Genomic DNA, 14,683 nt, shown 5'->3' with positions numbered 1-14,683 from the left:
ACAGTCTGGCAGTTCCTAGACTTACCACGTGACCCAGCAATTCTACTCCTAGGCATATATACTCCGTAGAAATAAAAAAAATATCTACATAAAAATTGGTACACAAACGTTCAATCGCAGTATTATTCATAATAGCCAAAAAATAGATACAACCCAAATGTCCATTCTTTCACAGTTCTGGAGGCCAGAAGTCTGAAGTCAAATTCACGGGGTCAAAATCAAGTGTCTGCAAGGCCAGCTCCTCTGGAAGTTCTAGAGGAGAATCGGTTCCTTGTGCCTTCCAGCTTCTGGTGGCTGCTGGCGCTCCTTGGCTTATGGCATATCACTCCAATCTCTGCCTCAGTGCCTTTTTTCTCTTCTGTGTCAAATCTCCTTCCGACTCTCTCTTGTAAGAATACATGTGATTACATTTAGGGCTTACCTGGGTAATCAGGGATAGTCTTCCCACATCAAGATTCTTAATCACATTTGCAAAGTCCTTTTTTGCTGTATAAGGTAACATTCACAAGGATTAGGAAGCGATGTCTTTTAGGGCGTCATTCAACCTACTACAGGAAAGAGGTCATAAAAATATTTATTCTGACGCTGTGCTCTTAAGTGTCTTAGTCTGTGCTGGTAAAGACGCTGGATTTATTTATATTCTAGTGGATTAAAAAAGAGCTTTCATTAGCGATTAAAAAAACTAAAGCAAGGGGCACCTAGGTGGCTCAGTTGGTTAAGCATCCGACTTCGGCTCAGACCATGATCTCATGGTTCGTGGATTCGAGCCCCACATCAGGCTCTGTGCTGACAGCTCAGAGCCTAGAGCCTGCTTCAGATTCTGTGTCTCCCTCTCTCTGCCCCTCCCTTGCTCACACTCTGTTTCTCTCTCTCTCTCAAAAATAAATAAACATTAAAAAAAAAAAAACTAAAGCAAAAACCCCAAGTAAGACTAAATGTAGCTATATTTTGTTCTCTATCAAAAGTGAAGATTTTTCTTCCTGTGTGCTGCCATGTCTAGCTGTCAGTGGTTTTATCGCACATCCTGTTTTTATCCATCAGAAATACAATCGTCCAATATTTGTATAATTGTCAGGGTTACATAATTGATTTAGATACTTGTGGGAAGTCATAAAACAAAACTAGAGTAGGAGATAGTGGTTATTCATTAATTGCACTTATTAATCACTTCAGAAATCACTGAATTTTGAGCTTTGAAAAACTTTTACTGATTAATCATTATTCATTCCACAATTAATATTTATTCTACAATCTATAATTTGATCTATAATCAGTAATCATTCCAAAAATACTGCTAAAATCTTGATGTGGAGATACTACCCTTTTCAGATTGGCTTCTTTCATTTAATAATATGCATTTCAGTGCTTTTGGCAAAAAAAAAAATTAATATAGGCACAAACCCTTCACAAAAATGAACTCAAAATGGACTGTAGATGTAAAGGTAAAACATAAAACTACAAAACTCCTAGAAGGCTACACAGGAAAAAATCTAGTTGACTCTAGATTTGGTGATGGCTTTTTAGGTACAACACCAAAGGCACAATCAATGAAAGAAATAATCAGTAAGCTGGACTTCATTAAAACTAAAATTATCTGCTCTGTGAAAGACACTGTCAAGATAATGAAAAGATAAGCCACAGATTGGGAGAAAATATTAGCAAAAGACATTTTTGGACTATTATACAAAAGATGCAAAGAACATTTAAAACTCAAAAATAAGGGGCGCCTGGGTGGCGCAGTCGGTTAAGCGTCCGACTTCAGCCAGGTCACGATCTCGCGGTCCGTGAGTTCGAGCCCCGCGTCGGGCTCTGGGCTGATGGCTCAGAGCCTGGAGCCTGCTTCCGATTCTGTGTCTCCCTCTCTCTCTGCCCCTCCCCCGTTCATGCTCTGTCTCTCTCTGTCCCAAAAATAAATAAAACGTTGAAAAAAAAAAAATTAAAAAAAAAAAAAAAAAAACTCAAAAATAAGAAAACAACCTGATTATAAAATGGGCCCACACCAATAGGACTCCTTTCACAATGTATACATATATCAAATCATCACATTGCACACTTTTTTATAAAGATTTTCTTTTTAAGTAATCTACACCCAATGTGGGGCTTAAACTCACAACCCTGAGATCAAGAGTCACCTGCTCCACTGACTGAGCCAGCCAGGTCCCCTCCCCCCCCCCCCCCATTATACACTTTCAATATATTGTAATTTTATTTGTCAATTATACCTCAATAAATCTGGGGTGGGGGTACAAATGGGTCAAAGACCTTAACAGAGACCCGACGAAAGAAGATATACAGATGGCAAATAAGCATGTGAAAAGATGTTCAACATCACGTCATCAGGTAAATGCAAATTGAAACAACAATGAGATACCCTACACACCTATTAGAATGACCAAAATCCAAAACACCGACAACACCAAATGCTAGTAAGAATGTGGAGCAATTGGAACTTTCATTCATTGCTGGTGGGAATGTAAAATTATACAACCACTTTGGTTGTTTCCTACAAAACTAAAGATATTCTTACCATACAATCCAGCAATTATGCTCCCTGGTATTTACCCAAAGGAGTTGAAATTTTATGCTCACACAAAAACCTGCACACAATGTTGAGCAGCTTTTTTCATAATTGCCAAAATTATGGAAGCTACCACTATATCCTTCAGCAGGTGAAGGAATAAACAATGTGTGGTACCTCCAAACAATAGAATATTTATCAGCACTAACAATAAATGAACAATTAGGCTGTGAAAAGACATGGAAGAAACTGAAATGCATATTATTAAGTGAAAGAAGCCGATCTGAAAAGGCTATATACTATATGATACTAACTATATGATATTCTGGAAAAAGCAAAATTATGGAGACAGTAAAAAAGATCGGTGGCTGCCAGGGGTTGGGGGAAGGAGGTATGAATAGGCAGAGCACAGAGGATTTTTAGGGCAGTGAAAACACTGTGTACTATAGTATAATGGTGGATATATGTCATTATACGTTTGTCCAAACCCATAGAATGTACACTACCAAGAGTGAGCCCTAATGTAAACTAACAACTTGGGTAATAATGATGTAGGTTCAATGTAGGTTCATCAATTGTAATAAATTGATGGTGGGGGAATATTGATAATTTTGGGAGGGTGTGCATGTGTGGTAGCAGCAGTATATGCAGGTGCCCCTGGGTGGCTCAGCCGGTTGAGCATCCGCCTTTGGCTCAGGTCATGATCTCACGGTTTGTGAGTTCGAGCCCCACCTCGGGCTCACTAGTGTTAGCACAGAGCCCTCTTTGGATCATCTGTCCCCCTTTCTCTCTCTGCCCATCCCCACTGCGTGTGCACATTCTATCTCAAAAATAAATTAAACATTTAAATAAATAAAATAAAATCTTTATAGGGGCGCATGGGTGGCTCAGTGGGTTAAGGGGCTGCCTCTTAACTTCGGTTCAGGTCATGATCTCTCAGTTCGTGAGACTGAGCCCCATGTCAGGCTCTGTGCTGACAGCGTGAAGCCTGCTTGGGATTCTCTCTCTCCCTCTCTCTGCCCCTCCCCACTCCTACTCTCTCTCTCTCTCTCAAAATAAGTACATAAATATTAAAAAAATAAAATCTTGGGGCGCCTGGGTGGCGCAGTCGGTTAAGCGTCCGACTTCAGCCAGGTCACGATCTCGCGGTCCGTGAGTTCCAGCCCCGCGTCGGGCTCTGGGCTGATGGCTCAGAGCCTGGAGCCTGTTTCCGATTCTGTGTCTCCCTCTCTCTCTGCCCCTTGCCCGTTCATGCTCTGTCTCTCTCTGTCCCAAAAATAAATAAACGTTGAAAAAAAAAAATTAAAAAAAAAAAAAAATCTTTATAAAAAATTAAAATAAATATAAATAAACCCTTGGGGAAAATTATTCTAATTATTTCACAAAGCTTTATTCTTTTTTTAAATTTTTTAAAAATGTTTATTTTTGACAGAGAGAGAGAGAGAGAGAGAGACAGACAGACAGACAGAGCATGAGTGGGGGAGGGGCAGAGAGAGAGGGAAACACAGAATCCGAAGCAGGCTCCAGGCTCTGAGCTGTCAGCACAGAGCCCGATGCGGGGCTGGAACTCACAGACCGCGAGATCATGATCTGAGCCGAAGTTGGACGCTCAACCTACTGAGCCACCCAGGCGCCCCTCACAGAGCTTTATTCTTACTTTGATAACAAAGAAAAGCATTTTTAATAAGCATCCTACTCTCTTAGAGCAGAACTGTATTTTATTGAAATGTAAATTTGTGTTTTGTTCTCCCTGTATTTCCTTCCAAGCAGGTAGGTAGGCATTTTTGAATAATTGAAGGATTACTGCCGGACTTGCTATTTGAAGCCTTTTGGAAAATATTAGTAATTTGGAGAAATTAGTGTTTTATATAACCCACCAGCTCCATAGCATTTTTATTTTCAAAAGTATTAGTTTATATGTATGATTATTACTAAAATTTTATATCTTTAAAACTTACCCTAATAATTATTATAGCAGATGTGATTTTGCAACCAAAAACATGGGTGGTTTGTATAAGAAATAAAACATATTAAATATGACTCTGAGTTCTTCCACCTGGAAGCTTCAGTCTTGATTACTATTGCCAATCCTTCATACATTCACACTCTGGGATATAAAGGGGTCCAAGGGTTTCACACAGAGAAAAACATGTGGGGAGAACCTTCCAGGCTTTGATTTATACAGGTTACTTTTGAGCTGCCAATTTGTGTACACCTGTAAGTATTCCCTGAAGACCGGGAGATCTGTAGCCTCTGTGCCACCATTAGGGCGAGGGCATTTCTGTCCCAGAATTTTTTTTAATGTTTATATGTTTACGTATTTATTTTGAGAGAGAGAGAGAGAGAGAGAGAGAGAGAGAGAGAGAGAGAGAGAACATGAGCAGGGAGGGGAGGGGGAGAGAGAAAGAATCCCAAGCAAGCTCCTTGGTGTCAGCGCAGAACGTGACTGGGGGGCTCGAACCCATTGAGCATGACCTGGGCCGAAATCAAGCATCAGATGCTTAACTGACTGAGCCACCCAGGCACCCCATGCCCCAGAGTTTTTAAAAACGGTGTTTTCTAGTTTCTGCTGCTGAGAAGTCCAAAGCCATTCCGATTCCTGATCATTTGTATGTGGCCTCTTTTTTTTTTTTTTCTTGAAACTTAAGCAATCTCCTCTTTCCCTTCAGTGTGCTGAAATTCTGCAATGACATGCCTTGGTGTATGTCTATTTTCACCTATTGGGGTGAGCATTTGATGAATTCTTTCAATCTTGCCATTCTTTCCTTCAGTTGTGGGAAGTATTTTTAAATTACTCATTGAACATTTCTACTTGTTGTCTCTGTTCTTCCTTTCTGGAATTCCTGTGTGTGGATAATAGATTTCCACAACCTAATCATTACCACTATTAATGTTTTGATGTACTTCTTTCCAGTTATATACAAGCATATTTTTAATCATTGAGATCATAATTCAACGTATAATTTTGCGCCCTGAATTTTTATTTAACCTAAGCATTATTCCAAGCCCCTCATACACATTTTTATTTGTGTGATATATTAAGGCTCTGGAACAACATCTATGCAAATCTCTGCTAAACAGTTGAGGAGTTGGGGCGCCTGGGTGGCGCAGTCGGTTAAGCGTCCGACTTCAGCCAGGTCACGATCTCGCGGTCCGTGAGTTCGAGCCCTGCGTCGGGCTCTGGGCTGATGGCTCAGAGCCTGGAGCCTGTTTCCGATTCTGTGTCTCCCTCTCTCTCTGCCCCTTCCCCGTTCATGCTCTGTCTCTCTCTGTCCCAAAAATAAATAAACGTTGAAAAAAAAATTAAAAAAAAAATAAACAGTTGAGGAGCACTTTACTTTAGCTATCTTTTTCATAGTTGCCAGAATCATGTTAGGTTCTGGCTGTGGTTATGAATGCCAGAGAGAACAAATGGTGTATCTGCATGTCCTTATAAACTGAGGGGAAAAACACAGTCCGTGAGCTGCTCATAAGCCTATTAAAAAAATCCCAAAACGTTTAGGTGCAGAGTTCCCCAAATCCAAATTTGGTTTGCTGTAGCGTTCTAATAGTAGAGACTCAGTAGCAAAGGTTAGTTACAAGAGAACAGGAAAGAAGAGGGTTCCAGTCCTCTGGCCTTCTGGTAGATCTCAGATAACGCCAGACTCTCCTCTCCCAACCCGTTGCAACTGATATTTCCACTGTGTGGAGTCTTTTCCCTCACCTGTTCCTATAGCTTGCTCCCTCTTACCTTTCAAGTTACAACTTAAATGTCACTTCCTCAGAGGAAATATCCCCTTTCCCCAACCACTCTATCTGAGGTAGCCCCCCAAACTCTTTCATAAAACTCAATTTCTTTCTTTCCGCACATAACAAAAGAAGATGTTGACATTTTACTCTCCAGGTTTTACTATTTCTTGGCTGAACCTTCAGAACCCTTCCCTAGAGACCAAAGACATCCAGGAGAATTAGGGTTCTTACAGCAGGAAAGCAAAGAGAAAAGGGAACATTCAGTGTTTGTAACTTTCAAACTAGGCTTTTAAGAGAAAGCCATGAGAAGAGTCTGAAGCAAGACAATGACATAAGGAGAAGAGATGACTGCCCCTTCATGACTTTCAAAGTCTAGTTGAGAAACTCCTGGCTGGAACATTAAAGGGAATTAGGAAGGAGCTGATGGAGGTTAGGGGAGAGGGAGAGAGAGAGAGAGAGAGGGAGAGGGAGAGAGGGAGGGAGGGAGAGGGAGATAGGAAATTCTAGGAGAGGTTCTGGTGGAGAGTTAGGCCATGAGAAGGGCCACAGAAGCTGTCTCTTTGTTGACAGCTGCCTATGCAGCCCAAACACCAAACCCTATGCTCTGAGTTTTTGCCGATCTCCTACCTAAACTGTCCCATGTGCACACTCCTATTGTCAACAGCTCGGGACACGAATTAACCCCTTAATACAGCTGGTGAGATCTTTGCCACCTCCCCCCACCCATGGGCAGTCGTGATGATGAAGGGAAAGTCACAGAACTATTACTTGGGTACAGCTAGACAGCAGGAAAACCCACTCTGTTTACCCTAATTTTATTTTAATCATATTGTGTAATTATTTTATGTAAGTATTAGTTTACTTGTTTCTTTCTTTCACTATAATGTAAACTCCACTAGAAAATTGGTTGCTCTTTCCTCATGTATCCTTAACATATAAAGCAAGGTGAGCGGGGGTGCCTGGGGGCTCAGTCAGTTAAGCATCCTACTCATTATTTCTGCTCAGGTCATGATCTCACAGTTCGTGGGATCGAACCCCATGTCGGACTTTGTGCTGACAGTGCAGAGCCTGCTTGGGATCCTCTGTCTCCCTCTCTCTCTGCCCTTCCCCCACTTACGAGCATTTTCTCTCTCTCTCTCTTAAAATAAATAAGTAAACTTAAAAAATATAAATCAAGGTATGGGGGTGTCTGGGTGGCTCAGTCGGTTAAGGGTCCGGCTTCAGCTCAGGTCGTGATCTCATGGTCTGTGAGTTCAAGCCCCGCGTCGGGGTCTGTGCTGACAGCTCAGAGTCTGGAGCCTGCTTCGGATTCTGTGCCTCTCTCTCTCTCTGCCCCTCCCCTGCTCATGTTCTGTCTCTCTGTCTCTCAAAAATAAATAAACATTAAAAAAAATAAAAAAAAAATCAAGGTATGGTCCCATATTTGTTGAGTGGATAAATCAAGAGTAGTTGTAGAAAATACTACAGTAGTAGTTGTGGAATTTATGAATTATAGATTTTTACATTAATATTTCAAACACTATCCACAAAGTAACTTAAACTTACCTTCAAGGACTAGCAAATACATTATTTAGAAAAAGTTCTAAAGAACAAATTTATAATTAATAAATCACTAATAGGGGTGCCTGAGTGGCTCAGTTGGTTAAGCATCTGACTTTGGCTCAGGTCATGATCTCATGGTTTGTGAGTTCGAGCCCACGTCGGGCTCTGTGCTGACAGCTCAGAGCCTGGAGCCTGCTTCAGATTCTGTCTCATTCTCTCTCTGCCCCTCCCCCACTTGTGTTCTGTCTGTCTCTCAAAAATAAATAAACGTAAAAAAAAAAAAGTAAATCACTTATATATAAACATTTTATTTAAAAAATTCATGTTGGGGGTGGCTGGGTGGCTTAGTCAGTTAAGTCTTGATTTTGGCTCAGATCATGATCTCAGGGTTTGTGAATTCAAGCCCTGAATGCAGCTCTGTGCTGACAGTGCAGACCCTGCTTAGGATTCTGTCTCCTTCTCTCTCTGCCCCTCCCCTCCTTGTGCTCTATCTGTCTCTCAAAATAAATAAACATTTAAATTTTTTAAATTTTATTTATTTATTTTGGAAGTGAGAAATCGTATGTGCCTGCATGCTCCTGCATGCGAGGGTGGGTAGGGGAAGAGAGAGAGGGAGAAAGAGAATCCCAAGCAGGCTGTATGCTGTCAGTGCAGAGCCCGACACAGGGCTCAGACCCACAAACCATGAGATCATGACCTGAGCCCAAATCAAGAGTCGGACACTTAATCAACTGAGCCACCTAGACGCCCCTAAATAAATAAACATTACAAAAAATTCATGTTGCTTTTAGGTGTTTTATTACCATAGTCCTTTATTTAAAACTAACATACATTATAAAACTTTTTTTTTAAGTAGGCTCCGTGCCCAATGTGGGGTTTGAACTCACAACCCTGAGATTAAGAGTCACCGACTGAGCCAAGCAGGAACCCCTAAAACTTTTTATCATAGAAAACTTCAAACATACACAAAAGCAAATAGAATAGCATAATAACCTTCCCAACCCAGCTTTCATTATCCAACTTCAATAATCATCAGTTCATGGCCAATAATATTGTTGAATCTATTGTTTCCTCTCCCCCTCATTGTCTACTGAATTATCTGAACTGACTCCCAGGCATTGTATTATTTCAGTATATATCTCAACTCTAAAAAAAAAAAAACAAAAACAAAAAACAAAAAACCCCACAGCCATTAACATACCACCAGAAGTAACGTAATCATTTAATATCAAATATCTACACACTATTCTTACTTTTACTGATTGTCTCATAAATGTTTCTTTTTCATAATAGTTTTGTTCAGGAGTCAAATAAAAACCAAATATATCATTTGGTTAATATGTCTTTTTTTTTGTTTTGCATTTTTAAATATTATGTATATATCTTAAAATATTTGTTGGGGTACCTGGGTACCTGGTTAAGCATCCAACTTCAGCACAGGTCACGATCTTGTGGTTCAGGAGTTCGAGCCTGGATTTGGGCTCTGTGCTGACAGCTCAGAGCCTGGAGCCTGCTTTGGATTCTGTGTGTCCCTCTCTCTCTCTGTCCCTCCCCTATTTGTACTCTCTTTCTCTCTTTCTCAAACATAAACATTTTTTTTAATTATGTTAGTCCATTTTATTTATTTAAAAAAAATTTTTTTAACATTTATTTATTTTTGAGACAGAGACAGACAGAGCATGAATGGGGCAGGGTCAGTGAGAGAGGGAGACACAGAATCCGAAACAGGCTCCAGGCTCTGAGCTGTCAGCACAGAGCCTGATGCGGGGCTTGAACTCACGGACCGCGAGATCATGACCTGAGCTGAAGTAGGACACTTAACCGACTGAGGCACCCAGGCACCCCTATGTTAGCCCATTTTAGAAATGTTTATTTATTTGTTTGAGAGAGAAAGACAGAGGGAGCCGAGTGGGGAGGAGGCAGAGAGAGAGAGAGTATTCCAAGCAGGCTTCACACTGTCAGCCCAGAGCCTGACTTAGGGCTCGATCTCACAAACTGTGAGATCAGGGCCCAAGCTGAAACCAAGAGCTGGAGGCTTAACCGACTGAGCCACTCAGGTGCCTCTAAATATTATCTTTTGAGGGACATCTGGGTGGCTCAGTCGGTTACGTGTCTGACTTTGGCTCAGGTCATGATCTCACAGTTCGTGGGTTCGAGCCCTATGTCGGGCTCTGTACTGACAGCTCAGAGCCTGGAGCCTGGTTTGGATTCTGTGTGTGTGTGTCTCTCTCTGCCCCTCCCCCACTTGTGCTTTCTCTCTCTCTTTCTCTCTCTCTCAAAAATGAACATTAAAAACATTTAAATATGATGGGCATTGAGGAGGGCACTTGTTGGGATGAGCACTGGGTGTTGTATGTAAGTGATGAACCATGGGAATCTACCCCCAAAACCAAGAGCACACTGTACACACTGCCTGTTAGCCAATTTGACAATAAATTATATTTAAAAAATTCAAACAATAAAAAACATAAAAATAAAAACATTTAAGTATTATCTTTTGAAGGTTTTTTTGAAGTGCTACAAACAGAAAAGTGAATAAATCATAAGTATACAGCTCAATTTATTTTCAAAAATTGAATACACCCACTTAGAAACATATTTGAGAAGCTCCCTTTATTCTCCCTAACCACTAGCCTGACTTCTAGTACTATACTGTGGATTAGTTTTGCCTGATTTTCAATTTTATATAAATGGACTTATATAGTAAATACTCTTTTGGATCTGTCTTCTTTCACCATGTTTGTGAGATTCAGCCATATTTTTAGTTTTTGTTTGTTCACCTTCATTGCTGTATAGTATTCCATTGTGTGATTATTCCCCAATTTATTTTTCCTGTGCATTTTACTGTTGATGGGCATTTGGACTGTTTCCAGTTTGGGACCATTATTGATTGTGCTACTGTGAACATTCTAGAACATGTATTTTTATGGATGCATGTTCACATTTCTGTTGCCTAGATAGCTAGAAGTTGGATTGCTAGATCATAGCATATGCATATATGCAGCTTTAATAGATACTACCAAATAGTTTTCCATGGCCTATTTGCCCTCATGCCATTGTCATGTCAATTACTATAGCTTAATAATAACTCTTAATACTTGCTACTCTAAGTGTTCCAGATTCTTCTTCCATTAGCTTTGGTCTTCCTGACCCTTTTCATTTTCATATAAAAGTTAATAAACAGCTTATCATAACTTGTCAATTCTAAGTCCCCTTTAATTCATAGGTTTCTCCTTTCTCTCTTGTTTTGCAATTCAGGTCATTTTTCCTGTAGTGTTCCAAACATTCTAAATTTTGCTGATAGTATCCTTATGGTGTGATTTAACATGTCTATTCCCTGTATTTCCTATGAAAGGTAGTTATATCTAGAGGCTTAATCAGATTCAGGAAACATGCAATTGACGAGTGTTAATTAAGCACTATGCTGGCTGCCAGGTGAGATACAAAAATGGCTAAGACATCATTCCAAGTCTACTTCTTACAAGCGTGGAAAGTTAAAATTCAAATAAGTGCCTTTAGAGAGAGGTGATCTACTGTGGCAGCTCAGATCAGAGTGGTTACTTTCAATAGGGTATGTGAGGAATGGAAATGAGGGAAAGTTTTGTAAAGGCAACACTATTTCAACTGGGCTTGGAAGTTGCCAGACAACTGACAAGTTAGTATTGTTGTAAGCATTAATTAGCTGTGATAGCTGTGTGAATTGCAGTTAGTAGAGGGCGGGGGTAGAAGCTGGAAAGGTGGGGTACTCAGTTGAGTGGTGGCCCCCAAAATATGTGTCCATGTCTTCATCCCAGGAACCTGTGTTACATTATATGGAAAAAAAGTATCTTTGCAGATGTAATCAAGTTAGGGATGAGATGAGATAATCCTGGATTACGTGATTGTGCCCTAAATCCAAAGACAAGTGTCCTTATAAAAGACAGAAGAAAAGACACACAGAGGAGAAAGCAATGTGAAGATGGAGGCAGGGATTAAAGTGATGTGGCCATAAGTCAAGGAAACTGGCATCCACAAGAAGCTGGAAGAGGCAAAGAATGGATTCTCCCCTAATGTCCTTTGTAGGGAGTGCAGTCCTGACAATATCTTGATTTTGGACTTCTGGCCTGCAGACTGTGAGAGAATACATTTCTGTTGTTTTAAGCCACTAACTTTGTGATAATTTGTTATCACGGCCACAGGACACTAATACAGGTGGGGTGAGGCTAGAATGTAATATTGTGGAATTTTACCCTATTTTGCACTTCCTCATCTCTGATACCTCAGTTTCCATCCATCCAACGTTTGCCTTTAGCTGAAACGATTTTTAAAAAGATCCCTGTACCTCCTTAACGAAGCATCCGCTTAATTAAGGGAACCTCCTCCCGAATTCCCATTTGAAACAATAATAGGATTGAAAGCACTGTTTTTGGCAGCAGACTTCCATCTGCCACATCAGAGACCTAAAGGTACTTACGCTTGGGAGTCACTATCCCTAATTGCGCTCTGCCTTAAAGACCCTTGTAAAATGGAAATGTAATGGAAAGTCAGATCCATAACAACTATTAGATTGTTCTTGGATGCACAGCTCCGTAAAGCCATCAGGGAAAAAAGTCTTGTGTTATAAATAATGACTAAGGTACACTGGCAATGGTAGTACTACTATATATACGTGTAGTGTTGTGTTAATACAGCAGTAATGCAGAGTAGGAGTTTCTACTCCGGATTTGAAAGGCCACGGAAACCTTTTTTCGCTGTTGCGGGTCCCATCTCCCCCTGGCTCTTGGAGGAGCTGCTAACTCCCCCTCAGGGTCCGCATCGCGCTCTAGAGGGAGCCCGCGGGCCGCGCGCCGCCTGTTCCGCGGGCTTCTTTCTAACACCTGCACTGCCCAGGGCGAAAGCCAATGGGGGCGACTCCGCAAACATGGCTCGTTGTGCTCCCACGGTATTCTTGAGACCCTGACCCTTACAAACACTTAAGCCAGATACACCTCGCAGCCCTCCCATCTCGTCCCTGTGTGACCCAGCCGGGACACCCCCGGCCTGGGGAAGCCTGGTTGCCGGTCTCCCGCAGCTCCCCGCCCAGAGTCCGTCCCGCCCGCTGGCTCGGGCCGGGGACGCCTGCCGTCCCCGCCGCCGCCCCCGCCCTGCCGGGTTCCAGGCAAAACCCGGAGCGCCGGCCGCTCGGCGGCTCCCGGGAAGCGGCGCGGCGCGGCGGACTGAGCATGCGCAGTGGGCAGGGCCGGCTCCCGGCGCCAGAAGGAAGCGTCCGCGGTGCTCCCGGCGGCTGCGCTGGGGTATGCGGTACCGGTTAGCGTGGCTGCTGCACTCCGCGCGGCCCAGCACCTTCCGCTCCGTCGTCGGCGCCCGCCTGCCGCCCCCGGAGCGCCTCTGTGGGTAAGCGGAGCGGAGCGACCGGGCCCCCGGGGCCCGCGGGTCACGGTGGTTTGGAGCTCGGGTTGCAAAGTGGTGATTCAGCACTTAAAGCCGCCGCCGCCGCCCCTCACGCCGCCAGTCCCGCCGGCCTGGGGCCCGGACGACCGCGCAGAGGCCGCTCCGGGGCCCGGAAGGGCGGCCGGCCGGGCGGGAGCGAGGGGCCTTGCCGGGAGAGGAGGGCGCCCCTGGGGCGGGTGAGGGCGGACGGGGGCTGTGACCCGGGGTCACGGGGCGTGTGTCACAAGTGCGGGGGGCGCGGGGCGCGGACGGAGTCACCCCGGCCCGCTCCCGGAGCCGTGCGGTGCCGCGCCACTCTCCGGGGAGTCTGCCTGTGAGAGGCAGGAAGCCGAGTCCGACTGCCCCTGGCTATGGGGTAAAGGAATCCGAGTCCAGAGACAGCTTCTTACCCTCCTCTCAGCCCTGCTTTTTTTCCATGAGAACGGAGTTTCCACTACTACATGGAAATGCCTGCGTCGGGCACCGTAAAAGTTTGCCTGCCTGCGCCTTAGTGAGTAGATGGGTGTTGGATTTCCAGTCCCGGGGAATTCGGGAGCCGAAGGATACCTAGGGATCCATCAAAACAGCTCCATTGTTTTACACCTGAGACAACCGAGGCCCAGAGAGATTGTGTGATTTCCCAGTTGCTGGGCTTGTGGCAAAAACCAGGATGGGGACGCGGGTGTTTTTTTGCCATCCGGTGGCGTGCTCTCTCCACTTCGCTGCTCCGTGTATACTAGAAATACATAGCCCTGTCGCGAACGCTGAATCCCTTTTACTGTGAACAGAGGGGAATCGGCAAAGATGGGCAGTATTGTCTTGCCCTACTTAGATGTATCATTTGAGCTCCTCTGTTTTTTTTTAAATATCTAGGACTTACTAAGTGCGAGGCACTGTGATAGACCTGTGTAAGTATGTAGTCTGCTTTCCAAGGAACTTTGACTTCGTTTGAGCGGATTGAGATGCCAAGAGAATATATAGCCAGCTAAAAAGCATATGTTTGGCTAGGGTCAGAAGATGGGCAATACGGACAGTGCGTGCTTTGGGAGCATAGTGCAGGGCAGAGATAGAGGAGGGGGTCTGGCCTTTGAAGGAAAAGCAGAAAGTGTGGAGGGTGGACGGTGGTGGGTGTAATCAGCCTAGGCGTGCAGGGGTTAGGGGTGGGGGATGGACAGTGAGCAGATTAGGCTAGTTGGAGCCTCAGAGAATTTCTGTGGGGCAATTAGGAGACAAGTCTTGTATTATAAAAGTGGGATAATGCTAGCCTGGGCTTTGAATTTTAGTTGGGCTTTTTCAGTGCATAGTTTAGGGAGCCGCTAAGAGTTTTTGAGGTGGGGAGTGTTCTAATGAAACTGCTAATTTAGGAAATTAGTTTGGTGGCTGTGTGCAGGCTATAAGTGAGTGGAGAGACCTGAAGCAGAGAAACTGGTTGGGACTTAGTCTTTCCCTACTGAAGTAGGATGGTAGTAATGGTGCCTGATGCAA

General features: G+C 43.4%; 1 protein-coding gene across 2 annotated transcripts in view; it reads left to right on the top strand.

The window, feature by feature from the left end:
• Positions 1 to 12,990: 12,990 nt before the first annotated feature.
• IDE (insulin degrading enzyme) overlaps positions 12,991 to 14,683 on the top strand; it is a 111,349-nt gene continuing 109,656 nt past the window's right edge. Inside the window, exon 1 of one of the 2 annotated variants that reach the window (XM_086680377.1) lies at positions 12,991 to 13,162. In XM_086680377.1, coding sequence (XP_086536503.1) covers positions 13,065 to 13,162 — 98 coding nt within the window. In that variant the 5' untranslated portion in view covers positions 12,991 to 13,064. The remainder of the gene's footprint in view (positions 13,163 to 14,683) is intronic. The other variant, XM_086680376.1, reaches the window with a different exon arrangement.

Source organism: Puma concolor, chromosome D2 (genome assembly GCF_028749965.1).
Source record: "Puma concolor isolate L17-30 chromosome D2, mPumCon1.1.hap2, whole genome shotgun sequence".
Lineage (NCBI taxonomy): Eukaryota > Metazoa > Chordata > Mammalia > Carnivora > Felidae > Puma > Puma concolor.
The sequence above is the reverse complement of the archived record's forward strand: the minus strand, read 5'-3'. Positions and strand labels throughout refer to the sequence as shown.